At 43.9% G+C, this 27,618-nt stretch overlaps 1 protein-coding gene across 2 annotated transcripts; it reads left to right on the top strand.

Annotated features, from left to right (window-relative positions):
- On the top strand, nucleotides 1–27,618 carry LOC102003250 (transient receptor potential cation channel subfamily V member 5). 2 transcript variants are annotated; one of them, XM_005405380.1, is made up of 15 exons: nucleotides 1–113; nucleotides 2,582–2,679; nucleotides 2,846–2,968; nucleotides 3,385–3,522; nucleotides 3,811–3,909; nucleotides 4,043–4,215; nucleotides 4,576–4,722; nucleotides 6,010–6,222; nucleotides 13,581–13,667; nucleotides 13,763–13,839; nucleotides 14,068–14,233; nucleotides 14,430–14,496; nucleotides 16,233–16,501; nucleotides 23,394–23,500; nucleotides 24,131–27,618. In XM_005405380.1, the coding sequence occupies exons 1-15, from the start codon at nucleotides 1–3 to the stop codon at nucleotides 24,426–24,428; spliced, it is 2,175 nt and encodes a 724-aa protein (XP_005405437.1). In that variant the 3' UTR covers nucleotides 24,429–27,618. The 2 variants fall into 2 exon arrangements, with proteins under 2 accessions (XP_005405437.1, XP_013360365.1); XM_013504911.1 differs by lacking the exons at nucleotides 1–113; nucleotides 2,582–2,679 and having other exon boundaries at nucleotides 2,912–2,968; nucleotides 3,390–3,522.

The following is a 27,618-nucleotide window of genomic DNA, read 5'->3' on the forward strand; positions in this document are numbered from 1 at the left end:
ATGGGGGCTAAAGGACCTTGGATCCAGCTCCAGAAACTCCTAAGCTCCTGGGTGGTCAGAGAGCAAGACAGGGACCAGAAACTGGATGAGGCCCACATGCTGCAGCAGAAGAGGTAGGCTGCTAAGGACAGGCCCATGTGCCGTCCCTAACCTGCTGACCCACAGGCTGGTTCCCTGACATAGCACCTTGGACCTCAGAGCTGGGCTCCCAGATCTCCTCCTCTGTTTCTTCCCACCTGCTGCAATGTTCCCCCACCCCACCCAGTCACTTTTAGTGGTTTGGGATTGGAAAACAAAGGGAGATCTTGAGCACCTACGAAAAGACAGAGGATGGGGGGATGGGATGACAGCCCAGGCTGGAAGTTGTCTTCCTGTTAGAAGAAAACAGAAGGAGGATCCAAAGAAAGAAGCCAGCTGTGCAGAGTGTGGAGGGAGGGCAAGATCAGGTTGCTGGAGAGCAGGTTGCTGGGGAAGGGAACAGACCCTCCAGGGTTTGAAGGGCCCTTTCTTCAGGAGACTCGGTGGAAGAAAGAGCAAGGAGTTGCCATGAGCATGAAGTTGCCTGGAAAAGGGGAGGAGAAGTTTGTTTGTATAACACCTGGAGGTGACCAGCTGGGGAGGGCAACCTGGCTAACACGGGAGAATCCTGAGCTCAGTTTTGTCTGTTCATTTCTTTAAAACTGATTTTATCATTTTGCACTACCAACAGTGGAATCCAGAACCTCATGCATGTCCGCCTGCTGTTCTATCAGTGAGCTACATTACCAAGGCTATATTTTACTTTGAGACAGGGTCTCTCCAAGGTTCCAAGATTGGGCTTGAACTTATTATAACCATCCTACCTCAGTCTCTCAAGTAGCTGAGATTGTGGGCACAGTTCTTTCTCCTATTGTTGGTACTATTGTGAGTGTCAGGCACTGAGGATGTGGGACTCCAGGGGCCATGTTAGTTCAGGTGTGGTTTCTCCAATGAATGTCCGCCGTATCATGGCTCAGGCCTGAGGTCCAGACCCAGGGCCCTGCAGGCAGGGGCAGCCTCTGTGGTGGAATGCTGGGGACTTGCCTCCCACCAGAGCTGGACAGACAGCCACAAGGATGCCAGGAACTTTCCACAGTCCCTCAGGGAAGGGGCGCCTGGCTGCAAAGCCAGCCACACCTGACTTGAGCACCTGTGCCTGAGAGTGCTGTGTGCGAGGTTGTGTCCAGCTCTTCCTATCTTGCAGTGCATAATAAACCTGAGCAGAGTCCTGCATTTGTGTTTTGCACTGTGCCCACCTCCTGGCAGGTGCCGTGCTTGCTCAGCTGCCTCCACCCTGACCTGCAATGGGGCTTTGACCTCACCACCCTGCATTAGAGTGGGGCCAGGGTGGTCTCTGAAAGACCTGGTTTCTAGACCTCCCCTCTGCAGAGGGTCAGTAAGATAAAGGGGTAAGAGAGACAAGAGCTTTGGCCAATGGCCTCAAAACAGGATGAACTCTGGAATCCAGTGCTGGCCACTCTGGGCTGGTCAGGGGTACAAGGTTCAGTGGGACTGGGGGCTGAAAGATTGATCACCCTGCAGGTCTCTCCTAGAGGAATTACTTACCACACAGACCTGCTTCCTCACGTGAAAACTGCTCACTGGCCTCTGCTCGCTGAAGTGAGAAATGTGGGGGTACCAGACATCAGGGATACCACTCACTATCAGTCTACCTGTCCGTTCAGCAGTGTCCCATGACCCTCAATTCGCCAAACCCTGTGTTTACTTTGGGGCCAACACTGTCTGTTTAGCAAGACAGACTTCAGCTTTATCTCCTACTCTGTTAGGATCTCATCCGAGGCAGAGGCAAAGATTAACCTACAGAGAAACTGCAGGATGACCACCTTAACTCTCAGACACCCGCTGCCAATCTTCCTCAGTTATAAACAATGCTCACAGCCTTACAGCTGAGGGTAAAGTCCAGGAGAGACGTGGAGCCCATAGCACACCCGACACTCTTCAGACCCAGCAGGGATGTGTAGCTAAACAGCCCCACAGAGCACATAGAGCTTTAGTAGCTCAGGAGATCCTAAATTCCGTCAGCCAGCTTAGGCTACCTCCACTTCTGTGATCTCTAAACTCTCCTTGGACACACAGAGCAGGCTTTAATGGCCTGGGAGGTAGAGATGCCAATAATGTCCTCTCCTTCCCCATGATCCCCTCCCCAAGATCCTGAAACACTCAGCTCACATAAAGTGGGCCACAATGAGGACTTCCTTGCAGGGACCTTGTCACCACCTGTCCAGACCACAACACTTTTCAATCAGGAATGGAGATTGCTATTAAGCCGCTCACCCATCAGAGTCACAGGGCCACCAGGCTGACTCTGCTCGGGAGAAATTAGCATGATAAAAATCAGAGGGAACCCCAGGGAATCCCTGAGAGCTACCCAGGCCCAGGTTCCCATGAGACCCTGGAGCCTTGGCACTAAAGAGTGACACAGAGAGTTTCCTTCTACACGCTTTGTGGGAGTCTTGTCACTCTTAGCCTGATGCCTCCAGTCCCCTCTGCTCACAGCCGCTCTGTGACAGCCTCTGCCTGACTCCTGTTTACCCTTCCCCAGGATACTGGAGTCTCCACTGCTTCGGGCAGCCAAGGAAAATGACCTCTGCACCCTTAAGAGACTTCTGCTGGACCAAAGCTGTGACTTTCGACAAAGAGGTGAAAGCAGAGTGTAATGGGATAGAGGTGGGGCAGGAGGACCCGTTCTCCCCACCAAGGACCAGGGGGTTTCTGAAAGGGGACTTGGAGGTGTCTTTGCCGCCAGGCACCCCTTCCCTGAAGGACTATGGAAAGTGCCTGGCATCCTTGTCCTACCCCACTCCAGGAGCCCTAGGGGAGACGGCGTTGCATGTAGCAGCCCTCTACGACAACCTGGAGGCTGCCACGCTGCTGATGGAGGCCGCCCCTGACCTGGTCACGGAGCCCACTCTGTGTGAGCCATTTGTAGGTGAGGTCGCTGCACGGGAGCTCTCAGTGGAAGCGGGGGATGGCTGTCATTTCTGCACCGGGGCCTGGGAGTTGAGTTGAGAGTCCTGCTCTACACATTGAGCATCCATGATTTCCTGGCTGTATTTTCTTCCAATCTTCACATGGTCCCCGAGGACCTACCTCCATGCCTTTCCCTCATAGGGACAGGGAGTGACTGGTAGCAAGACCCCTGGTACCCAACAGCAGAGGTGTAGGGACAATGAGCTGGGCAGGGAGCAGTGGTCCTCTGTCCCTGGCCACTCTGCAGAGCCTTCGGCAGAAATCTGCCTGAGGACCTGTTAGGGAGCCTGCCAGGGGGTCAGGGTGTGAGATTGCTCTGCCCTTGCAGAAACTGGGCAGGTGTCAGACCCGGGACTTACAACTCTCTCTGCCCAGGTCAGACTGCCCTGCACGTCGCTGTCATGAACCAGAACGTGAACCTTGTGCGTGCCCTGCTCTCCCATGGGGCTAGTGCCTCCGCCAGGGCTACAGGCCTCGCCTTCCAGCACAGCCCCCATAACCTGATCTACTATGGTGAGCATCAGGGCCAGGCTGGGAAGGCAGAGGAAGAGGAGGAGAGCAGAATGGTGACCTGGAGGTGGGTTCAAGTGGGCTGTCTTGGAATGGAGCAGCCCTTGCAGAACTGAAGGCCAGAGGCCACGTCTACCCCCAATCTCTGCACTGTCCTCTCCTCTGGTTCTGCTGGACAAGTGTCCCCAACTCCCAGCCTGGGTGTAGGGAGGAGGAGGCAGTCACCTGGGAGACACTGTCCCTCATCTTGTGACCGTACTGTCTCCTGCCATTGATCCCTTTGTGTCCCAGGGGAGCACCCTCTTTCCTTTGCAGCCTGCGTGGGCAGCGAGGAGATCGTGCGACTGCTCATAGAACACGGAGCTGACATCCGGGCCCAGGACTCACTGGGTAGGAACTGGATGGGCATGGATACTGGGAAGCTGCAAGGGGTGTTGGGGGAGGGGGACAGGCCATCCCAGGGTGGGAATGGGGCCATCAGGGACATTGGCCCTGTGACTACACGAGACCCTGTTTTCCCCAGGGAACACTGTGCTGCACATCCTCGTCCTGCAGCCCAACAAAACCTTCGCCTGCCAGATGTACAACTTGGTGCTGTCCTATGATGGAGGGGTCCACCTGCAGTCCCTGGAGCTCGTGCCCAACCACCATGGCCTCACACCCTTCAAGCTGGCTGGCGTGGAGGGCAACACTGTGGTGAGGGGCTCCCCCAGCCCTGAGGAGTCTCCCTAAGGACCTTTCTGTCCACATTCCTCAAGAGGAGGTGGCCCTTACTTCCCACTCCATCCCAAATGAGCCCTGAGACCTTCACCTTAGATATCTACCACCCGGACCCAAAGTCCTAGTCCTTTCAGCTGTTCCCTTCCTTCAGAGCTTAATGGGGTTTGTGTCTGGGAAAGATGACAGTCAAAGGAAGAAAACAGTTCAAGTAAGGGGAAGATCGCAATTCCCCACTGTCTTGGTCCCGGTGAGTGGGCTCCTGGCCTGGTCCACAGTGTGGTTCTCCTGGACCAGCTTCCCACACGGTGACTCCCTTTCTCTCCTATACCCTCTTAGATGTTCCAACACCTGATGCAGAAGCGGAAGCACATTCAGTGGTCGTGTGGGCCCCTGACCTCCACTCTCTACGATCTCACAGAGATCGACTCCTGGGGAGAGGAGCTGTCCTTCTTAGAGCTCGTGGTCTCTTCTAAGAAGCGGGAGGTATGGATGTCAAGGAGTCATGAACCCATGGGTGAGCAAGGCAGGGTCTGCCGAGAGCCCAATTTCCAGCTGATATCCTGGGCCCCAGAATCTTCCCAGCCTTAGATTAGGTGGAGACGAGACCAGCCTCAAGGAGCTGTGGGGAAAATCCCAGTCTGCTCTCATCTCCTAACCACACTCTCCCTCTGTGAAACTCAGTCCTTTCCACTTATCTTTCTTATTCTAAACATTCAGAAAAGTAATTCTCCTAATAGAAGTTTCTTTCTTTTCTTCCTTCCTCCCTTCCTTCCTTCCTCCCTCCCTTCCTTCCTTCCCTCCTTTCCTCTTCCCTCCCTTCCTTTCTTCCTTCCTTCCTTTCTTCCTTCCTTCCATATATTGAAGACCTGACTGTCACACTGCCTGCCACACAAACACAATACTTATCAGCTCTCTTCCTACATCTATGGTCCCAGTCCTCAGTGATTTCAGTACAATACAAAGTGGATGATAATAGAGATGTGTGAGCTGTGTGCAGAGACAGCCAGATGAAGGTGAGGTGCCTTTGCCTTGGATGGGCCAGAAATATTTTTAAACTGTCTTTTCTTAATTCCTCAGATGCATAATCCCACCCACCATTTTCTTTTTACCTGAACTTCTTAGTAACTATTTGTATCAGAGCTAAATCATGCTCTTGATCTACTTACTACCTGCTCTACTGATTTTCCTTCCATCAAACAGGACGTCTAGAGTAAACTGGATTTTTCTGCTTGGATTTCCTAATTGCTTTACATTTCGTTCAGGAAAAACAAATTCAAACTCCCTACCTTGGCATCCTTGAGGCGTAAATGGTCCGGCTCTTATTTACTCTGCGCATCACGACTTGGGTCCACAAACCCCAACAGATTCTCACACATTCCGAACCACACCTCACTTGCAAGTGGTCAACGGCTTCTCATACCTTCCTGCCCTGGCAACTGCTGGTTCTTCATGGAATGATCTTTGCTAATTCTCCCTTCATCCAACTAATTACTACTTATCTGTTGAAACACAGTGATTTAGTTTCAAAAAAAAAAAAAAAAAAAAAAAAAACAAAACAAAAACAAAAAACCACACAGTGGCACTATGGTATCTTACATTTACTTCTGTATAGTTTACCTGTGGTGCTAGCATAGAGTTTGAATTGCCTAGTTGTTGCCAAGGAATGTCTAATGAGAGTGATGGCTACTGGCCTCCTCCCTTGGGACCCGGTGGGAAATCCACCTCCTTACCACGTGAATCACCCCAAGCTGCACTCTTCCCATGTGGCAGGCTCGCCAGATCCTCGAACAGACCCCAGTGAAGGAGCTGGTGACCTTGAAGTGGAGGAAATACGGGCGGCCCTACTTCTGCATCCTGGGTGCCTTGTACATTCTCTACATGATCTGCTTCACCGCATGCTGTGTCTACCGCCCCCTCAAGTTCCGTGGTGACAACCGTACACATTCTCGAGATAATGCCATCCTCCAGCAGAAACCACTAGAGGTAACTCCTCTTCCATTCTGGAAGGGAATAGTACTGCGGGGTTGTGGTGCTGCAGACCAGCAGATGCTGTCACCCCTGGGCTCCAGAAGTGCCGGGCTCCCGGTGTCCAGGTACAGACCTAGACTTGAGGTAAGGGAGCTGGAGACAGAGCTTAGTCAATAAAACAGCATCTACCCAGGTAGCTACAGATTTTTTTCATAGAAATTTTGATACAGTGCTTGGTATCAGTAGGCACATATGTTTGTGAAATGTCTTATAATTTACAAGGAATACCAACTGTTCATAGCGATTATGCAAGGAAATCCTATTGTTCTAAGAGAGAAGATTCTATTCCCAGTCCATATCTGGTCTGCTAGGGCACAGCCCTTCAGGCCTGTCAGTGTGAGTGCTTTGCTAATAATGCATCATCTGTCTGACTCTTGGAAACCATATAGAAGGGTGCTTGGGCTGGTAGCGGGATATATTAACTAATCTCTAATATCTTCTTACTGTTGTGGGCCTGCCAACCTGGAGAGATAAAGATGGCTAATTAGAGGTGTGCAGTGATGTAAAACCCTATTGGTGGTGAAAGCAAGTCCTCCTTTGTATGTATTATATACAAAGTCCTCCTTTGTCAATAACAAAATACACTTTTGAGTAGTTTTGAACATATGAATTTAACAGGTTTAGCAATGGGGGATTGATGCATGAATTACCAAAATGTTGTCCTTGTGTGGTGAAAAATAGCCCAAAAAGAATAAAAGGCATATGGACAGAAAGGAAAAGACTGGGGAAGAGAGCTGGATGACCGCAGATGTACGTTCTTCGTGGGGTAGATGAGTGATAGGAAGAGCTCAGCATGGAGCAGGAAAAGGGGAAGTTGGATCCAAAGGAAAAGATAAACTTCCTACAGTCAAGAAGCAAACCCCTGAATTGAATTAGACCAAAGATGGTAGTGTGAACAGAGAAAGAGCAAAGCAAAGAATTTGAAGCTGGGTAAACACACAAAGATACATCCTCTCTCCCGCTCCCCCACCATGTATGTATGTCTTTGTACTCTATAGCACAAAGTACATGAAAGCTGATTTATGTAAGGGTGGAATAACTTTGGCTCATGCGAAAATATCTTAACTCTAAGATGCCCCATATTCAGCCATAAAATTATGTTTCAGAGATAGAGACACATAGAGAGAGAAAGAGACAGAGACAGAGGGAGACAGAGATAGAGACAGAGACAGAGAGACAGAGACAGACAGAGAGGCAGAGAAAGACAAAAACAGACAGAAAAAGACAGAGACAGAGAGAGAGCTAGAGTTTGTCAAAGTATAGTGAGCAATTCTGGATAACAAGTGGGGTTGACTGCCCAGGTAAGATGGTATGAGTGTGCTAGAGGCAGACATAGGGTACTTTGCTGGAGCTACATTCCTAAATACATGTCTAAGTGTGCAGGTTGTGTGGAGACCATATGAGGACATTTAGAAGATGGCCAAGTAGGACAAAAAGTGACTAGAAATGGAGAAATGTACGTCCATGAACTAGTTGAGAATGTCTGGATTTTCCCAACAGCTCTGGCTGCATTGATGTGTCCTCAGATGTGTCCTTTCCCAGCATTGCTTTGCTCACACCTCCTTGGAGACTGTGTGCCTATACAGTGCAGAGAGTATTCTGATCCTGAGCAGTTAATGACCCGAAGTCTCCTTCTGAGTGCCCCTTTCTCTTTGGGAGAGGAATGATTATGTACTCACTTGTTCCTTTGGCACAGATAGTCAAATTATATGTAAAAGACTCCCGCCTTTGCCTAAGCACTAGGGCAGTGATGGCAAACAGTGTAGAGCTTTCACTGATACAAACAGCCAGCTGCGGCACAAGTGCCATAGGTTTGCCACCGCTGGACAAAGGGAAGCACAATTATACCTAAGTGTCCCTGCCCATCTCTCTCTCTCTCTTGCTCTCTCTCACTGCTTCTTTCTTCTTCCTTGCCATTTTCCTATTTTATTTTTGCTTAAATGAAAGCCACTTTTACCCACTACCCAAATAAGAGTCCTTTGACTTAAATATTCTTTTCTTGGAGGAGAAAGAGTGAAGGCTGAAGAACCCAGCTGCAAGAGGTTTAAACAGCAAAGAACATTGTTGAAAGGTCCCTGCTCTTTGGTCATGTCTCTTGATGCTTGACCCCAAGTTTAGGAAAGATCTGTGACCCTTTCACACAGTAGTAAGTCAATCTTCATTAGATCAAGGGCTTACAAACTTATCACCATGATTTGAAAGATTGCACCAAATTTGTTAATTAATAGGAAGTTTTCTTTCCTTCTACTATTTTATAACTTAAAAGTGTTAGTAATATAAAAATGTGCAAATATAGTGCTTGGATTTACTGGATGCAGTTGTCATCCAGTTAACCTGTGGAGCTGTTGCTTAGATAAATGAATTCTTCACTAGCCAGCTGTATTAGTAAACCCAGAAGCACTGGCTTTTGGGAATTCTAGGGTTTTCCTCTGCAATCTTTTAGAATCTGCAGAATCACTGGCCTTAAATCTGACACTGCAGATCCCTGCTATTCACCACTGAATGGAGTTCTGAGAGAAGCTTGTCAGCAACATTTCAGATCACTTGAAATTAGTAAAAACAAATACCTTTATTTATACGAGACAGCACAAATACCTCAAAGCCTGAACTATGTAAGTATGGAGTCAGTTTATCCAACTTTAGAGATATTTTAATGACTCTAAAATGAGTCACCCTTCAGCCATAAAAGGTATACTTTTCTAGGATTTTCCAAGAACTCTATTCACTATAATTAATTTGCTCTGCCGTTCCATTTCTGCTTGGTGTAGGCAGAGCAGGTGCTCTAGGGTGCCAGTTGCCTTAGGTTCCCTGATGACTGGAAGGTTCAATGTCTAAGACCCAAGTGACTTGGATTTTAGTCATAACCCTGAAATGAACTAGTTGTGTGATCTCAGGCAAATTTTACCTTCTGCGAGATCTATGGTTTTTGAGCAAGACTGCATGTTAGAAATCTGGGAAACTGATAAAAAAGAGTAGCTTCTATATTATATCCCAGGCCTTATGAATCAGGCTGTCTGAAACCAAGGCCCTGGCCTTGGTATTTTTAAGAAAGTCTTTGGGTGATGAATGTTTGTCAAGATTGAGAACTACCCAGCTCTGCCTTGAGATTTGTTCAGCCTAGATTTTTCTAGTTCAGTGCCTACACTCTGGTCATTTAGATTTCTGGCATGAGGGTATTAATCTTCTACCATCACATATCCTTTTCGTTTCTAAGAAAAAAATCCCTCAAGCTCTCCACTGACCCTTTTTTTCTTAGAAAAATTTCACCAACTCATTAATTTAGCAAAGAAAGAACAGCTACCACCACTGATTCTAGGTGTTAGAAATTCGAAATAGGTGTTAGAGTAAAACACCAGGTAGATAGGGCTCTGGCTTCAGAATTTACAGACCATTTACATTAATCAAGATGAGCATATAAATAGATACTTTAGTGTAAATTTTCTAATCATTAGCACGATCTTTCCCCATGGTAAGAAAAAGGACGAGGTGTTAATTGAGCTTATAATAGGGTTGAAGTTCCTCTGGGAAACCAAGAAAACTTCTGAGGAAGGCTGGTTTGCAGAGTTGTTTTAGAAATGCAAACAATTGATCCAATCCAACCCCGGGGTGGCTCTGAGCATGTGTACTGTGACAAGAACTTGTTTGTTAATAATGGTGGGCAGCCCTGCTTTGGAAAGGGTGGACTAAATCTTCAGTAAGTTTCCACAGAGTCCTTCCTTATGGCTTCATTCTTTTGCAAAGTTGGGGTTTGGGGGAGACAAAGAAAGTCTGGACTGTGTTTGGCAACTGGTTCTGGTGCCATCTACTCCCTAGCCAGGGTGGTCCACACCCTCACTCTTCCTGCAGGGTGGCTCCACCAAGCTAGTAGTGCCCCAGTCCTTGGGGAAGTTCCTTAGAGAGCACAGCCCACTGGTGGGTACGTGAAGTAATCTCATTAGTGCAGCTGTCAATAAAGTATGAACGCTCAGCCTCTGCGGGAGATCTGGTTATTGACAACTCCTTAGATTCCGAGCCACATGGTAATGTAAAAAGTACCTGTGACTGTTGGAAGAAGTTTATTATTAAAGGAGTCAGAGGAGTATTTTCTAAGTACAGTATTACCCAGGCCTGAACTAGGAATCTGGAAATCTCAGAAAAGCCCAATTAGTTGTCACCTTTTGCTCCTTTGGTTTCCAAATAGTTTTTCCTATGGGCTTCTCGATTCTCTCTTTATCTCCCTTTTATAGCTCTCAGATCATGCTCAGCTCAAGCCTGCTGTCTTCCCGCTCTTTCCTTCTTTCCTTACCACTTGGATACACACCACTGTGTTGTGCATTATGAATAAAAAGTAGAAGTGCGATGTCCCTGTCAGGGAGCTGTAAGATTGCTGGTAAGATGTGGGGTACCCATACACTTTCAGTACGCTGAGTGAGGAGCACCAGGAGCTACAAGAGAGACTCCTGAGCTGGGTGCAGAGGAACAGGCCAGGACACCCAGCAGAAATGCTGGCCTGACCTGAGTCTTGAAGCATAAGCAAGGGGGAGAGCCAGACAGATGGGATGCCAGAAGATGATCTAAGGACAGGGCTGATCCTGCCTGCAGGTTGAGCTCAATAGCTGCCACCCCTAAGCTCGGTGCAGACACTGCTCACACAGCGTGAGACAGAGGTCTAAGCAGTGAGGGTTTTGTGCATCAAATTTGACATCTGGGCTACATTTCCTTCTTATCTCACAAGGAACATTTCTAATGAAAGCAATATCTGCAAACCACTTAAAAGTCAAATGACAGATCTGAGGAGGAACAGCCATATCCTGGACTGCGGCTCCTCCCGACCCGTGTCTCATTCCTGGAGACAGCCAGTTTGTACTTCCCGCAGCTTTCCAAATGTGTTCTCGCCTCCACACTGTTAAAATCCCATGCTTCTATCTCTATTGGCTAATCAAGGTTGGATGCTATAGAGTGAATTTGTGCTATGATAAGAGTTTAGAGAACTTCCTCCACTGCCTTGTCAGCTGCATTTTTGCCCTGTGGGCTTTAGGCAGCTACAAAGGCATAAAATAGAGAAATTCTGGGGGGAATACGTGTGTTATCACTCCAGAAGTTTGGTGGGGGAATGGATTCAAAGAGGGGTTTACCTGAAGGTATTAGGTCTGTGAATCGAGAGAAAATAAACACTTAAGACAGCATTACAAGGTTACAAAAACAGGACTTGAAGATGGGCATCATAGACGATTCCCTTTTCTGAATACATACAACTGTTCATGATTACCAAACCTTTGAGTAAGAGCTACAGCTCTCGAGAGTTATGGACTAGCCTCTTGATGTACACAGAACAACCATGAATACTTTCCCAAAATAATGCAAGTCTAAAAATCCATTACTTGTGTGGGTTTAGGGTTCAATTCTAGGGGTGATTCATTAAAGCAGAATCATTATAACCACTTTCAGAATATCAAAAAAGCAATCAATGAGATTCAGTGTCACGTTTCATTTTTAAAACATTAAAAAAATTTTAACGGCACAAAGAGTATCTATTCTCAACTAAGAGGTAACATGATATAGCAACGTGACACATTAGGGTTCTCCTTACAATCACAACAAACCCCAGGTTACTTAAAAACCCTAATTTGATATTTTTATGGCACATCTTTCACACCCACAATATTTTGTTTTGTTTTTCCAGAATAGCAGTTTTTTTAAAAGTCAAATAAAAATGCTACCTAAAGGTCCAAGCCCTGGCCTAGCAGAGCAGCAGGAAGGGGCCTCTCAGGAGACCCCACACCCTCCAGCCTGGTTTGAGGCAGGACCCCAGGTACAGGGCTGCAGGCAGCTACTCCAGGGCACTCAGAGCCAGGCAGAGCTGAGGCAAAAGCTTGCGGTGTTTGCAAGCCTCCACTGGAGAGCTTGTGCAGGGGACGCCTCAGTGTGAATGGATCCGTGAAGCGAGCGAAGAGTGGCTGGGGCAGGGAAGCCATAAAGAGTCCGGGCACCTGCCCTGTTCCCGTCTATATCACCTGCTTTTACTTTGCTGGCCTGTAGGGGCGCTTTGGTCTTCGCTGGTTTCCTGGACGCACTTCCCTGGTATCCTGGCCACAGTTCATTTTCTTGCTTGAGCTAATTACAGCTCTTCCAGACACACACAACCAAGATAAAAAGTTGTTAAAATAATTCAACTTTTTTGTACAGACACATATATGACATAGATGCAGTTATTTTCAGATTTAAGGTTATTCTAAAACTCATGTATTTATTATTTATTCTCACAGTATGTGAGTCTAAAAAGGAGATGGCATGTTTTATCATAAATGGCAGATGCTATAGAAAGACTAAAATAAAGAAAAAGGGCACAGTTCATGAACTCAATTTCAGGACAGGGGAGAGGCGGTTCGAAGATATTTGCCGAGGCTGGGAATAAAACAAACAAAGGAACAAATAACAAATTCGCAAGCAGCATAGCTGCCTAAATGTTGGAACTGCTTAGACATAAGGATCGTTAATGTAGAATTTGATCACTACATCTAGTGTTGTGGTGTTGCAGAGCATGCCTCAGGGGGTAATATGCACTGCAGTGGGACATCTTCACCTCACCTTGACCCTGGAACTATACCCTCTCCATCCACTGCTCAGGATAGGCAGGGAAGCTTCCAGAGAACTAGTTTCCACACAGCTTTTCTAGCCCAATTCTACTTGAGTCTATATTGCCAAGTCATGATAAAACCAAAATGAGTGTGCCTATGGCATGTTATGGATTATAAAGTTCAATCAAATACATCACCAAGTTGCTCCTCACAGCAACCCTGGGAGGTAGTGTTAAATCTTCATTGTACAGATGACAAGTCTTGGGCTCAGAAACCTTTAGTGGTGGACTCATGGTCTCACTAGGTATGTTACATTCTGGGTCCATACTGGAACCTGAATTCTGAGATACATTTATAGAGTATTCTGCCCACTGCAAGCTATAGTGAGATTGGAACAGTGGGTTTTCCCCATAGCTGAAACCATCCCAAGACACTAAAAGTTTTTATTCATTTGGCCTTCTTAAATTGGTGCTCTGAAATGCATTCATGGCTGCTCAGTACAAGCAAGTCCCTAATTAATGCTCACAGCGCATACAGAGTAAGTGACATTGCTAGACAGCTGTTGACACCTAACCTTAATTAAATTTGGTCACATGCAAGTTGTGATCAGAGTTAGGACAATGACAACTGTGATGTGGATGATGGTGATGATGGTGGCTGGGGGGTTCCTTATTGTGTAGATGTTGACAGCTTTAGACCACAGGATCTGACTCTTCATCCATCAGGAAGATTCTTGTCCTGAATTTCCCTCTGTAGGAGGCGTATGTCACTTTCCAGGATTACATCCGGCTGGCAGGGGAGTTGGTGTCTGTCACTGGGGCTGTGATTATTCTGATCATAGAGGTGAGAGGCGGGGATTCCAGGCTAAGGCTATCATGGGAGGACTTTAGATGAAGTGCAGTTCACATTGTGTATGTGTTATACTGGCCTCTCCCCAGATCACAGACATTTTCAGAGTCGGTGCGTCTCGCTATTTTGGACAGACTATCCTCGGGGGCCCATTCCATGTCATCATGTGAGTATCTCCTCCTTCAAACCTCCAGTTCTTCTCAGACATCTAGAGTTCAGGTAGCCCTCACTCCAGGATTTCTCTCCAGTAGGCTTGTGTCCATGACTGTATGTGTGATTTAGGTGTTAAGACCAAGTCCGAGTGTGTGGGTACCACTCAAGTCAATACCCAGCTCTACAGGACCTAGAATATTCCCAGCCCACCTCTCACTCTTTGCTTCCTGCTTCCCCTCAGCATCAGCTATGCCTCCTTTGTGCTTGTGACCATGGCGATGCGGCTCACCAATGTGAATGGGGAGGTGGTGCCCCTGTCCTTGGCCCTGGTACTGGGTTGGTGCAGTGTCATGTACTTTTCTCGAGGACTCCAGATGCTGGGCCCCTTCACCATCATGATCCAGAAGGTCAGTGCTTTCCCAAACCTCCCTCTGATCAGCCCCTGACCTTCCAGGTGGAGGATGGGCACAAGTGCAAAGAGGGGCGGCTGCTCGGAACGGAGCTGGTGGAGCTATGAGGACCTCCTGATCTGTTAGCAATAGCTGCTTAGACAGTGGAGAAAATAATGGTCCCATCCTTCTTCTCCTCCTGTGTTTTCTGTAGATGATTTTTGGGGACCTAATGCGTTTCTGTTGGCTGATGGCTATGGTCATCCTGGGATTTGCCTCAGGTAAGAGCACTATAAATTCATCCAGCATATTGGATCCAGGTCTTAGGGAGGCTTATTTATATTATTTTCTCAGCTCTCATCTATACTCTATTTTGCTGTTGTTTCCTGCTCAAAAATAATCCCTATCCTTGGGCTCAGAACTATCCAGGTTGGCCTAGAAAATAGCCTCGTGTGTTCCGAGCCAATAGCATTCTCTGGTCAGCCTCCCTGGAAGTCCTTTAATTACCTGAGATAGAGATAAAGCTCTGGGGAGATGGAGAATGTGAACAAGAAATGCTGGCCAGCTGTAGAGGTCATGAAATTATGTGGGCAAAGAAGAACAATTCAGGGTTTAATAGTTCAAGTTTTCCTCTGTTTATAGTTTGGAAGAAGAAGCATACAGAAGTTAATAAGATAGAATGTGCTTTTTTTCTGTATGTGTTCATTTAAAGCTGAGGAAAAAAATGAAAATATCAGAAAAAAATGTATAGAAAAAGAATTTGAAGAGTGTGAGCACGACAGGAAAACAGAAGATGAAGAATGGGAAAGAGAGACCAAAACAGCTGGGACAGTCAGTGACTCAGTCAAGATGTAGCAGAGCAGCAGTGAATAAGAAAGAGCAACACACGAAAGGACAGGCAGAGAGAGCGTGCGCTGAGAGGACACAGAAGAGTAGAGCAGTGTTCTGGGAGGTGGAAGGGGAAGGTGATGTTTCTCACCCTGTCCTCTGGGTCTGAAACTGCTCATCCACTAGGTGTGAGCTTTGAAGATGCTAGTTCTAAAGGAACTTGATTTATTACACTATCTCCAGAAATCTCCCTATTCAGTGCCAGATCTAACACATGAAAGTGTAAAACTATAGCAGTCTGTCTGGAATATTCTGTTCTCCTGAAACCCCTGTGCCCTTCCTCCCCATCTCTGCTCCAACTGCTTCTGCACATATGCAGACCACAAGACAGAGCAGTGACAACAGCATGATTTCCTGTTCATGTTTGTACCTGGTCCCCTAAAGGATCACTTCTTGATTAGTCTCCTTAATTTTTCCTTAAACAAGGAAGCAGTTCTTTGTAGTACAGCCTATTTCTACTCTTAAAATCTTGTTGCTATTTCAGTTCCCCATGAAAAGAGAAGCCATGGAAAGGGTCTAGTGATGTCCTCAGTTTTCAGAGTACCAGCAAGCATCTAATAGGCTACACAGTGAGCAAGGGTAATTTATCAGGGATGGTGATGATCCAGGCTCCCCTTGGAAAGCTCAGACTGATGAATGGCTATCTAGAGGTCATCAAGATGAAGGTGGTAACATTCTTTTACCCTTTACATGTGCTCTGTTCTTTAAAAATTTGGAGGCTCCATGCTTATTTTAATAACTTATCTTTCAAAAATTCAGTTTCCAGAAGTGTAAGAACCTGTTAGGTGACTTCTTATGCATATACATTATGCACACATAATTTTTTCATAAAAATTCATGGCTGAATATTAACTATCATTACTCATATAATCAAATTAGTCATAAGACATCTTAGTGTTGGTTCTACAAGTAACTCCCTTTGTGGATGTGTAATTATGTAGACATGTGTGTAAATGCACAGAGAGAGAGCAAGAGAGAGAGAGAGAGAGAGAGAGAGAGAGAGAGAGACAGAGACAGAGACAGAGAGAGAGAGAGGATGCAAACCAGGTAGAATGAATGCTAACCAGGCCCATGCTTATGGTGATATTTCTATTTCCTCATCTCCACGCCCTTTTCCTGGGCGGAGCAGCATTCTTTATCATCTTCCAGACAGAGGACCCATCCAGTCTGGGGGAGTTCTCTAACTACCCCACAGCACTCTTCAGCACCTTTGAGTTGTTCCTCACCATCATCGACGGCCCTGCCAACTACGATGTGGATCTGCCCTTCATGTACAGCATCACCTACGCTGCCTTCGCCATCATCGCCACGCTGCTCATGCTCAACCTGTTCATCGCCATGATGGGCGACACCCACTGGAGAGTGGCCCAGGAGCGGGATGAGCTCTGGAGGGCCCAGGTGAGTTGATTAGTCTCAGCCTTGTTAAGCATCAGGGCTTGGAGAGAAAAGTCAAAGTGAGGTATGTTCTGATGGGCCACTCTTAGGAAAGTCACAGAATAATTTGGTGGGTCTATCAGCTCTGTAAGGTTTATATAATCCTCAAGTACACATAGATGGGTGGAAGGGGCAGAAGCAGATCAAAGGGAAGATAGACAGAAATGGTACTATTAGTCACAGGTGAAAAGTAGATCCACTATTGTTCCTTGAATCCCTTGGAGACTAGAAATTATTCTATTCTTGTATATTCTATCCTTTAACTTTGGACCTTATCTTTTATTTGATTCGAGAAAACTCTAGTTCTCCATGATCTTTTCTTTGTATCATCATAAAATAGAAGTTAAAAGTTACACTTAGAAGAACTCTAACTACTCAACAGAATCATTTACTGGTCAGAGGGACGGTTATTGTCTTCTTTTTTTTTTTTTTTTTTTGGTTTTTCTCTGGTACCGGGAACCGAACTCACGACCTTGTGCTTGCCAGGCAGGCGCTTTTGCTATTGTCTTCTTTAATGCTAATTAAGACCTTGTTATCTTGCATGTGTGAACAGGAGCTGAGGAAGGGAAATTTTTCTACTTTGAAAGTTTTTGTTGTTGGATAGATTCACGTTTGTTACGGCTTATACCTAGATGTCCCCCTGAATCCTCATGTGCTCATAGGTGGGGCTTCTTGGAGGTGGCTGGATCTAGGGTATGTGAATATATATTAAGGATGTGTGAAGATCGTTAGAGGTGTGATAACTAAATTAGTCCACTGATTAGTTTAGCAGAGTTCTGGGTGTGGGTAATGAGAAGCCCCACTCTGGATATAGTTGACACCACCCAAAAGGCTTAAAGCCTGGATGGGATAAAAGGGAAAGGGAGGCTTGCTGCTGCTGCTTGCAGCTTCTTGCCTGCTCTGCCATGAACTGTTTCTCATCTGCCATTCCCTTCTACCATGCTACCTTGCTTTGGAGCCAGGCAACTATGGACTATAAGCCGAAATAAACTTTCACTCCTTTAACTTGTGGGTATCTAGTATTTTGTCTTAGCAGTGACAAAGTAACTAAGATAATGTTTATTAAACTGAGACCTACCTTCCTATAATTCCATTCTTTGGCCCCAGAACATTTTCCCTCCCTTTCCATAAAGCACATCCTTCTGTGTGTGCATTACCACTCTGACTTCCTTGTCATATAGCGATATCCTTCAGAGAATGCTGTGGGTTGTGGAATGTCCAGGAGCCTGATGGTGAGCCACTTAGAGACCAGCGCCCAAAATGCAACCCAAAACCCACTTACTTATTGGAAAGTGCCAACGCTGCAATTAAAATCAAATACAAAGTTTTAGTTTAAAAAAAAAACTCGTATGTTAACATCTTTTATCTTAAAATAGAAACAACACACATGCCATAGGTTCACCACCGATGGGGAGTAGTGGCACAACCCACATTTTCATGGAAAGACAGACACAAAGTAAATGACTCCATAAAAGGCTGCACTATTGTAGTGGTAAAAGTGCCCAGAGAAGGACAAGCAGCTAAGAGGAGGATGCAAAGCCTGAGTTTAACTGGAATGATAGGTAATGGCAGTTAACATTAAACTCGTCAAAATGGGTAAGAGTTAGCTGACTGGGAAGGATAGAGGTCAGAGTTTATAGCAATGAAGACTCATGACTACAGGGATGGAAAACCAAACTCAAACAGACTTTTTCTTTTAGTAATAGAAAGAGGAATAATTGATTTTCATAAGAGGAAAGTTTAGAGAATTAAACCACCTTTAAGGAGGTCTGGCCAGAACCAGATCTCCATCTCACACATTCTGTGGGTTTCCCTGTCCTGTTCTCTTTCCTCATGACTCCTTTTTCTAAGAAAAGCTCTGCCCTCATGCTGCCAGGCTAATTTATAGAAGCTCCAAACTCCAGAAGGAATGAATAGATGCTCAGTATTGCACAATCCCAAGGGCCTCATTGGTATTGCATCCACTGAATCTCCCAAGGCGGTGCAATGCTGTAAGCTTTCAAGGGGCATCTTAAACACCAGAAAGTTCTGCCTCAGTCTGATGTCCTGGCAGTGAGGTTGGATCCTAGATCCATCTTTGAATTTCAGGTAAAACCAAAGACTAGAGTGGTACTGGCAGCAGCAATGACAGTGAGGTCTCCTTTCCTCAGTCTACTGAAGAGAACAGATTAACATACAATGACCGGATTCAGCCCCGTCTTCAGCCCCATCTGCTCTAACCAGCAAACTCCCAGTGGAAAAGGAAAGGTGGATTCTGATAGGCAAATGGTCACAACTAGAGACCATACTCATAAGCGAAATAAATCAAACATACATGTGCAAGCACCGCATTGTTTCTCTAGTGTAAAGCCTGAAAGAGTTAATACAATCTAGGAGATATGATAGACATTGAGAATTGAAAGGAAAGCACTCATAGGTAAAGGATAACTGGGATATGGGAAAAGAGAAGGGAAAGAAGGAGAAAGTTTGTATATATGTATATGCAGGATAGTTAACACGGGTGTTCTACTGTCCTGTATTTCCTTGCTGAAAGAAACTGTCAGTGAGGCATTGGTTGATTAGCTTTGTGTGTCTATATGTGTTTTCATGAGAAACTACATTGAAGATATCAATATGTAATACAATAAGCATTGTTAATTCCCTATCACTCTGTTTGTAACTCTGTAATGTCTATACTGATCCTATGCTATTTTGTAAAATGTTGTCGGTCTGTTAGTATTTTCCTTCTTTTATTTCTAAAATTAAGAAAAAAAAAACAAGAAAGGTGGATTCTGATACCCAAAGGAAAGGGAGGCTGAATCATGACAGAAGAACCATAAAAATCCTGTTTGAGGAAAAGAGGAGCTATCCAGAAAAGAGAAGCTATCCAGAAAAGAGAAGAGTATGACTGGAAGTCTGGAGGAAGGAGGGAACCTGTAGCAACTAAAAAAACTGAGCGTGAAGTAATGAGACAGCCAGAGAGTGGAAGAACGTAACAGGGAAATGGCTATTTTGAGAACTGTCAGCTAATGTGTTTTGGTGTGGATTTGAAAATAACATAGTACATCGAATCTATGATTGCTCTTCTATTCTTAGCATTGAGGCTAAAATAAAAGTCTCATAAAATGTTCAACCCATAAAAAAAAAAGAAAAAGAACTGTCAGTTCCTTCAGTCAATACAACTTTGTGGCCTCATCCCATCCTGACTATACTCTGTCCCTGTGCCAGTAGGTCATGGTCCTTTGGAAACTAAAATGTCCCTGATGTGATAGAAACAATATAGCCCACACAGAGCTCATATTTTTCCTCACTTTACCACTGTTCATAACTTCTAAAATTAAGTCTTTCTTTGATCCATTCTGACTTTAGTTTAGTGCATGGTGATAGACATGGGTCTAGTTTTAGTCTTTGGCATGTGGAAAGCCAGTTTCTCCAGCACCATTTATTAAAGAGGCTATCTTTCTTCCAGTAAACATGTTTGGCCCCTTTATCAAAGATAAGGTGGCAGAGTGTGTTTGTAGTTGTGTCTGCATCTTCTAATCTGTTTCACTGATCCTCAAGTCTGTTTTTTGCCAATACCATGCTGATTTTATCACAGTAGCTTTGTAGTGTAATTTCAAGTCAGGGACTGTGATGCCTCCTACCTTTCCTTTGTTGCTCAGGATTGCTTTTGCTTTTCTAGGTCTCTTGTGGCTCAGGATGAACTTTAGGAATGTTTTCTCTAGATCTGTGAGGTATACTAGTGGTATTTGGATCAGGATTGCTATGAGTCTGTATAACAATTTTGGGAGTATGGCCATTTTCGCAATGCTGGTTCTTCCTCTCCATGAGCAAGGAGCATCTTTCCATTTTGTGAAGTCCTCTTCTATCTCTTTTTTTAGAGTAGTGTAATTTTCACTGTATAGATCTTTTACTTCCTTTGTTAGATTGGTTCCTAAGTATTTGATTTTTTTGGATGCTACTATGAAAGGTGTGGTTTGCCTAATTTGTCTCTCAGTGTGTTTGTTGCTTGTGTACAGGAATGTTATTGATTTTTGAGTGTTGACTTTGTATCCAGCTACACTAATGAATTTGGTTATTAGATCTACAAGTCTTTTGGTGGAGTTTTTGCAGTCTTCTATGTAGAGTATCATGTCATCTGCAAATAATGATAATTTCACTTCTTTCCTATCATATTCCTTTTATTTCTCTCTCTTGTTTAATTGCTCCAGCTAATATTTCCAGAAATATATAAAATAGGAGTAGTGACAGGGAACATCCTTGTCTTGCTCCTGACTTGATTTTATTTTATTTTATTTTATTTTTGTCTTTTTGAGACAGGGTCTCCCTATGCAGTTCAGGCTGAACTTGAGCTTACTTTGTAGACCAGGCTGACCTTGAACTCGCAAGAATCCCCCTACCTCAGCCTCCTGAGTGCTGGGATTACAGGCATGTGCCACCACACCCAGCTTTGTTCCTGATTTTATTTTATTTTATTTTATTTTATTTTATTTTTTGGTATAGGAATCAAACTCAGGACATTGCACTTGCCAAGCAAGGCGCTCTGCCACTGAGCTATATCCTTAGCCCTAGTACCTGATTTTAAAGTGAAAGCTTTCAATTTTTGTCCATGTTGGCTGTTGTTTTGTCATAGATAGCTTTTTATCAGAATGAGGTCTAAATATTAAACCAAAAACACTAAATCTACTGGAACAGAAAGTGGGTAGAAATCTTGAAGACACAGGGTAGGCAGAGAGTTCATAAACAAAAACCAAACTGCACATAGGAAATACTTCAAAGAATCAACAACTGGGATCTTATCTTATTGAAAAGTTTCTGCACATCTAAAGAAATCACCAACAGAGTAAAAAGAAAACCCATGAATTGGGAAAAAGTTTTAGCTAAGTGTCCCTAAGATAAAGGACTTCTATCTAGAACATTTTGAAGAACTTTTAAAAATCAGGCACCCAAAATTCAAAGACCCAATCAAAAATGGGCATCTGAGATGAATGCACACTTCTCACATGATGAAATACAAATGACAAACAAATATATGAAAAAATATTCAACATCATTTGTCATTCAAGAAATGTAAATTAAGACAATACTGAGACTCCATCTCACCCCAGAAACAATGGCTATCATCAAGAAGTCAACCAATAACAAATGTTGGAGGGGCTGTAGGGAAAAAGGAATGCTTATCTACTGTTGGTGGGAGTGTAGATTGGTGAAACCACTGTGGATATCAGTGTAGAGATTCCTCAGAAAACTAGGATTAGAGTTCCCATTCAACACAGCTATTCCCTTTCTGGGTATTTTTCCAGAAGAACTGAAAACATCATACCACAGTGATATATGTGCACCCATGTTTATAGCAGTGCAATTTGTCAAAGCTAAATCTTGGAAACAACTCAAATGCCCATCTACTGAGGAATGGATAAAAAAGTTGTACTTTTTTACAGTGGAGTATTACTCAGCTATCAAGAAAGATAAACTCGAGGCTTTCATAGGTAAATGGATGCAACTAGAGACCATACTCACATGTGAAATAAATCAGTCTTGCATGTATAAACATCATATTGCCTCCCTAAGAACCTGAAAGAGTAAATAAAATCTGAAAGGTACAATAGATATTGTGAAAGGTACAATAGATATCGCTCAAAAGGAAAGAACAACTAGGATAAGGGAAAGGAGAAAAGAAAGAAAGAAGGAAGGGAAAAAAATATATATATATATATATATGCACAAGATAGTTAAAATAATTGTACTACTAATTTCTAAAAGGAACAGTTAATGCTTAATTTTTGCCCAATTTTCCATGCTTGTATGTGGTGATCTGAACAACTACTTCCAAGACAACAGTATGCACTATAACCACCATTGTCAAATTCCTATCGTCTTGTTTTTTGAAATTCTGCGTTGTTTCTAATGTTTTTTTATTTTTATTTTCTTTAAAATAAAAAAGAATAAAAAACATAAAATAAAATTAAGTCTTTCACCAAATATGTAATTGCTTCTCTCCATGCTTACAATTAACTAAAATTTTTAAAATACAATTTATTTAAGTCAGCGTCATAAATGTAAATAAAATACTTTCGTATTTGCAATTTCTTAAATTTCATACCATTGGTTTGAAAACGTTGTACCATTGTTTGAAAACATTGTTTGAAAATTTCATAACATTGGTTTGAAAATTCTGGTTTGGGGAGATCAGATCTTACTGCTTTTTTCACCCCACACGTTATTTCCCTTCCCAGTCGTATGGCCACAGGGACGTTAGATAAGCTGTGCTTCATCTAGCTGGTTAATGAGGGCCAGGCAAAGAGCAGAACATAGCCACGGTGCTAGAAATTTCCCTGCCAAGTATGCAGCCACTGATTGACAATTTTCCATTCTAACATGTAGATGTCTACATTACTGCAAATTTCCTGAACTGGAGTAGCACCATTTCATCCCTGAGATCATACTGGTTTCTTTAATCATTTTATTTAAATCAAGATCATTGGGGGCTGGGGATTTAGCTCAGCGGCAAAGCGCCTGCCTGGCAAGCGCAAGGTCGTGAGTTCGGTTCCCGGTACCGGAGAAAAAAAAAAAAAAAAAAAAAAAAAAAGATCATTGCTCCGTGGCTTTCCTATGAGGAAGAAAAAGAGATCAGTTTGAAATGACTCATTTTCCACGAATCTGAATGATAATGGGGGAGTCATTCTTCAGTTTAATGCATGAAAGGTCATCCTTTTTCTGATGAGAAAAGCAGGGTAGAGGTGCACAGATAGTGACCCTCACTACTGGTCTCTGGGGTCTGCATTTCACGGGTTGCTTTAGGTTCCCTTTTTTTCCCCCTGTCTCTGAACTTCATGATTGTTTCTAAGCTTTTTCTCTACCTGTCACCTCCCTCCAGGTCGTGGCCACCACGGTGCTGCTGGAAAGGAAGATGCCCCGCTTTCTGTGGCCCCGCTCGGGCATCTGTGGGTGCGATTATGGCCTGGGGGACCGATGGTTCTTGAGGTGAATGACCATGGATACATGTGACCTGCAGGTGTCTTCGGCAGTGGTAGTGTGGGCAATCTGTATGCCCCTGTCTTAGAAAAAGCGGACCTGAAATTAAGGAATTACTAGGAATGCACCTCAGGACAGCCATGTGTGCAAGGTTATGTGTATGTGACTGCACTCAGTAAGAGCTCAAGTTCAGGGGTATACAGCGTTGTTCAGTCTTCTTGCCTCCTGGCCCCCATTTCCAGTATTGCTTGGCCTTGAATCTAACTCCGCCCTTCATACTTCTTGTCTTTTGACCTGGCTCTCTGTCCTCCTCACATGCGTTTCCTGAATTACATCCTCTCAAACTTGTGTTACTCATATATCTTGGTTGTCCTTATTTTCTCTACACTTTCACGTATTGGGCAGCAGACTTTCCCCTCCAAATCCTGCCTGTTCAGCCTATTTCATTCATCTCATCCCCATCGTTGTCTCTGCTCTAATACTCTTCACCTTACCTGCCCCAGTTCCTCTTCCTGCTAAATCTGCTCCTGTCTTTCACTTTACTCACGATCCTGTTTCCTCCACACTCATCTCTGTGTCTACCTGTGGTCCGTCATCCCTCCCCACGTTAACTGAGTTCTTTCTACTTTCCCCTACCAGGGTTGAAAACCACCAGGATCAGAATCCTTTGCGAGTGCTTCGCTATGTGGAAGCGTTTAAAAGCTCAGACAAGGAGGAGGAACAAGAGCAGCTTTCTGAGAAACAGCCCTCTGTGAATGAGAGTGAGACCCTGACCAGAGCCTCCCTGGTCCTCCAGAGCCCCTCCCTGTCCAGGAACACATCCCAGAGCAGCAGCAGTCACTGGGGCTGGGAGATCCTTCGTCGAAACACACTGGGACACTTGAATCTTGGATTGGACTTTGGTGAGGGGGATGGAGAGGAGGTGTACAATTTCTGATTAGGATTCCTGTTATTCATGACCTGTGGTGGGACAGAGAAGGAGATGTCTACTTATGCAGTTACCTAACTTTCATGCCTGGTAATCACACAGCAGTATAAACAGAGTAATTCCTAGAAGGTCTTATCTCATCCATCCCATCAGCATCTCTGGAGATGGGAAATGGTCGTGTATTGAAGCATACATCTTACAAGTACCTGAAAATCTCATACCTTGAGAAAAGCAGGTATCTTTTTGAACAAACTTGAACTTGGTGATTAAACCCATGAGGAAGGGAGGGTAATCAATGCCTGAGCATTTCTCTTCTGACCAGACAGCTACCAGAAGGTAGCAAGCTGTGGGGCCTGTCTGACTGCCAAGGACCTAATATGGGAAGAGTCAAGCATTGCATAGAGGTTGTGGCCTTTCTTATTTTACTAAACCCATTGGGACCCTATCTCTCTCTAGCAATCAAACCAACTAGAAAATTGCAAGAAGAAAGGTCCTTTATCCTTGCTTTCTTTAAATTTTCTCTTTTGTAGTAAAATATGTAAATATAAAATTTACCATTTTAGTCTTTTATAGATGTACAATTCAGTGGCATGAAATACATTCACATTATTATACAACTATACCATTCTTCACGTACAGAACTTTTCATTATCACAAACTAAGTTACACTCATGAAGCAATAATTCTCCACTGTTATGCCCTCAAGTCTCTGATAATCAACATTGTTCTGTCTATGAATTGGATTTTTCTATGTACTCCACGGAAGTACAACCAAGCAATGTCGGTCCTATTGTGTCTAGCTTATTTGTTTAATATTATCAAGGTTTTGATCTACTGTAGCAGGTATCAGAATTTCATTTCTTTTTAGCACAGATGATGTTTCTTTCTGTACACACCACAAACACGCACACACAAACACACACGTCTTGTTTATTCATTCATTTACCAATGTACACCTGGGTTCTTTACTTTCACTTTTTTGTATAGTGAATACGGTTGCTATAAAAATGGGACTTTACCTATTGAAGTTCCTGCTTTCAATATGTTCAGTAATAAACCTGCAAATGGAATCACTGGATCACTGGGCAATTCTATGTCTGAGAAATTGCAATAGTTTTTTCCACATTTCACCACTGTGTATTCTCTTATAATCTCATTATAGGTTTGAGTTGCTCATCCCTAAAGAGTAAAGATTTTGAGCATAATTTCTCATCCTTATTTATGAGACTTTTATAAAGTTTTAGACAATGTTTATTCAAGTTTGTTGCCTTATATTGAATTTTTTTACTGTCGTGGAGTTGCCTGATCATGGCTTTTTGAGGGTCGCAGTTGGAAGGTTTTGCATCTCATTTTCATCCTGGTGTGCTTTTAATATGGGTGGTGAACTATGCCTTTGTGTGTTCCAGTGGTCCAATGGTTTCTTCTAGAAGACCTTCCCTACTCTAGCCTTCAGGTGTCTGTATTGCAGGTGACCATTGCAGAGCCTGAAGGCAAAATCTCTGGCCTTGTACTCTGAGGTTGTCATGCTCCATACACACTCTTTGCCTCTATGCTGAGCTGTGAACTATGCAACAATAATAAAGGACTGAACGTCTCTGTTAGGAAGAAAATTTGGAACCAAGATGCCCATTTTGAGGCCTCATACACAGCCTCCCTATTGTCCTTAGCTCCTATGCCTTATCTCAGCCCTATCATCACCTCCAACAAAAGCCACAACTACTTTTAAGAAGACTGTTGTGCTGACTGACAAGGAGGTCAAGGGGATTTGTGAAACCACAAAAAATTTCATTCAGATACGTAAACTCAGAGCTGCATGCCCAAGAGCAAGGGACCACACACATTCACACACACAAAAAGACAATATACTGGTGCACACATTAGTGGCACTGTGTTTTGTTCATTGCCTGGGCTGTCACACCTGCTTTCATAGGGTACCACATATAAGCTTGTGATTTTCAAGCACCTCTCACTAGTTTAGATCTGTCTCCTGAGCCCCAGGCATGATCAGCGTGGACACCCATCTATTGGTCTGCTCTGCCTGGATTATGTGTAGGCATCTCCAACTCAATATGTCATGAACTGAACACCAAACCTGCTCTTCCTCACCAAACCTGTTCCTTCACTGGTGTTCCTGACCAAATAAGCGAGTGACACCATGACAGACAAAGTTGACTGAACCAAAATCCTCGTATCAGCCCTCAGTACTTCTGCCTGTGTTCTCATACCAAGGAACTACAAGTCTTATGGATATTTATCTCAAAAACATCTTTTCTGAAAAAATACCTAATTTTGATTAGACAGAAATGAAGCTCTCCTACTTCTGCTCCAGCCCCTCAGGAATTTTCCTCAGGGAACATGTATGAATAAAATCCACTGTTTATCTCTGTAAAAATTTATCTGTGTACCTAATGACATGTGTGCAGATAGAATTTTTCATCATAGTATCATAGGATATAGAACAATAGTTCTTGCTTGTCTCACTTAATGTATTTTAAAGCTTGTTTGACAGTATAACATTTTCAAAACATCCTATTTGCTTCTGTCTGTCCATGCTCTGCTGCTGTTCCTCTAAAATGGGCCACACATTGTCCTCCTGCTTTATAGGACTATGTTCCCACCTGTTACTCTCCGTGTATGCAGTTGTGATCTTCTCCAATTCAGAGTCTACCCTGCACCCAGAAGCAACTATGATCTTTCGGGAGCCCCACCCTTGAACTCACCCCAGATAACTTCTTCTTTTTCTCTCTTCTCCAGTACATTATTCTCCAAGATGAATTAGTTCTAATTCCTCATAGTTATCCTCCTTCTCTTTGACATTGTGGCTTACCAACCTTACTAGATCCCTGCAATAATTCCCTTTTTATCTTTGTAAGTTTTATTCACTTTATTGGTGTCAGTCTGAAGATCAGATATTTGTGTGTGTGTGTGTGTGAGCTTGCATGGAGGGTACTCCTTGATTGCAGAGCTAGGTTCAGGAATATCTGCTTTATGTTTCTAGATCATTTATATCTTTTTTTTATTACATGCTCTGCACTTTAATGCAGTTATTTATTTAAATATTTGTTTTCCTTAGCAGACTTTAACCACCACAAAAGCAAAGATGGTGCCAAACTTATTCACTATTGTATTCCCAGACATAATGTTGTGTATTCCCTGTCACAATACTGATGCAATGTGTTGTGAAATAAACTATCGTTAA

The sequence above is a fragment of the Chinchilla lanigera genome, unplaced genomic scaffold (assembly GCF_000276665.1).
Source record: "Chinchilla lanigera isolate Chin_1 unplaced genomic scaffold, ChiLan1.0 scaffold00093, whole genome shotgun sequence".
NCBI lineage: Eukaryota > Metazoa > Chordata > Mammalia > Rodentia > Chinchillidae > Chinchilla > Chinchilla lanigera.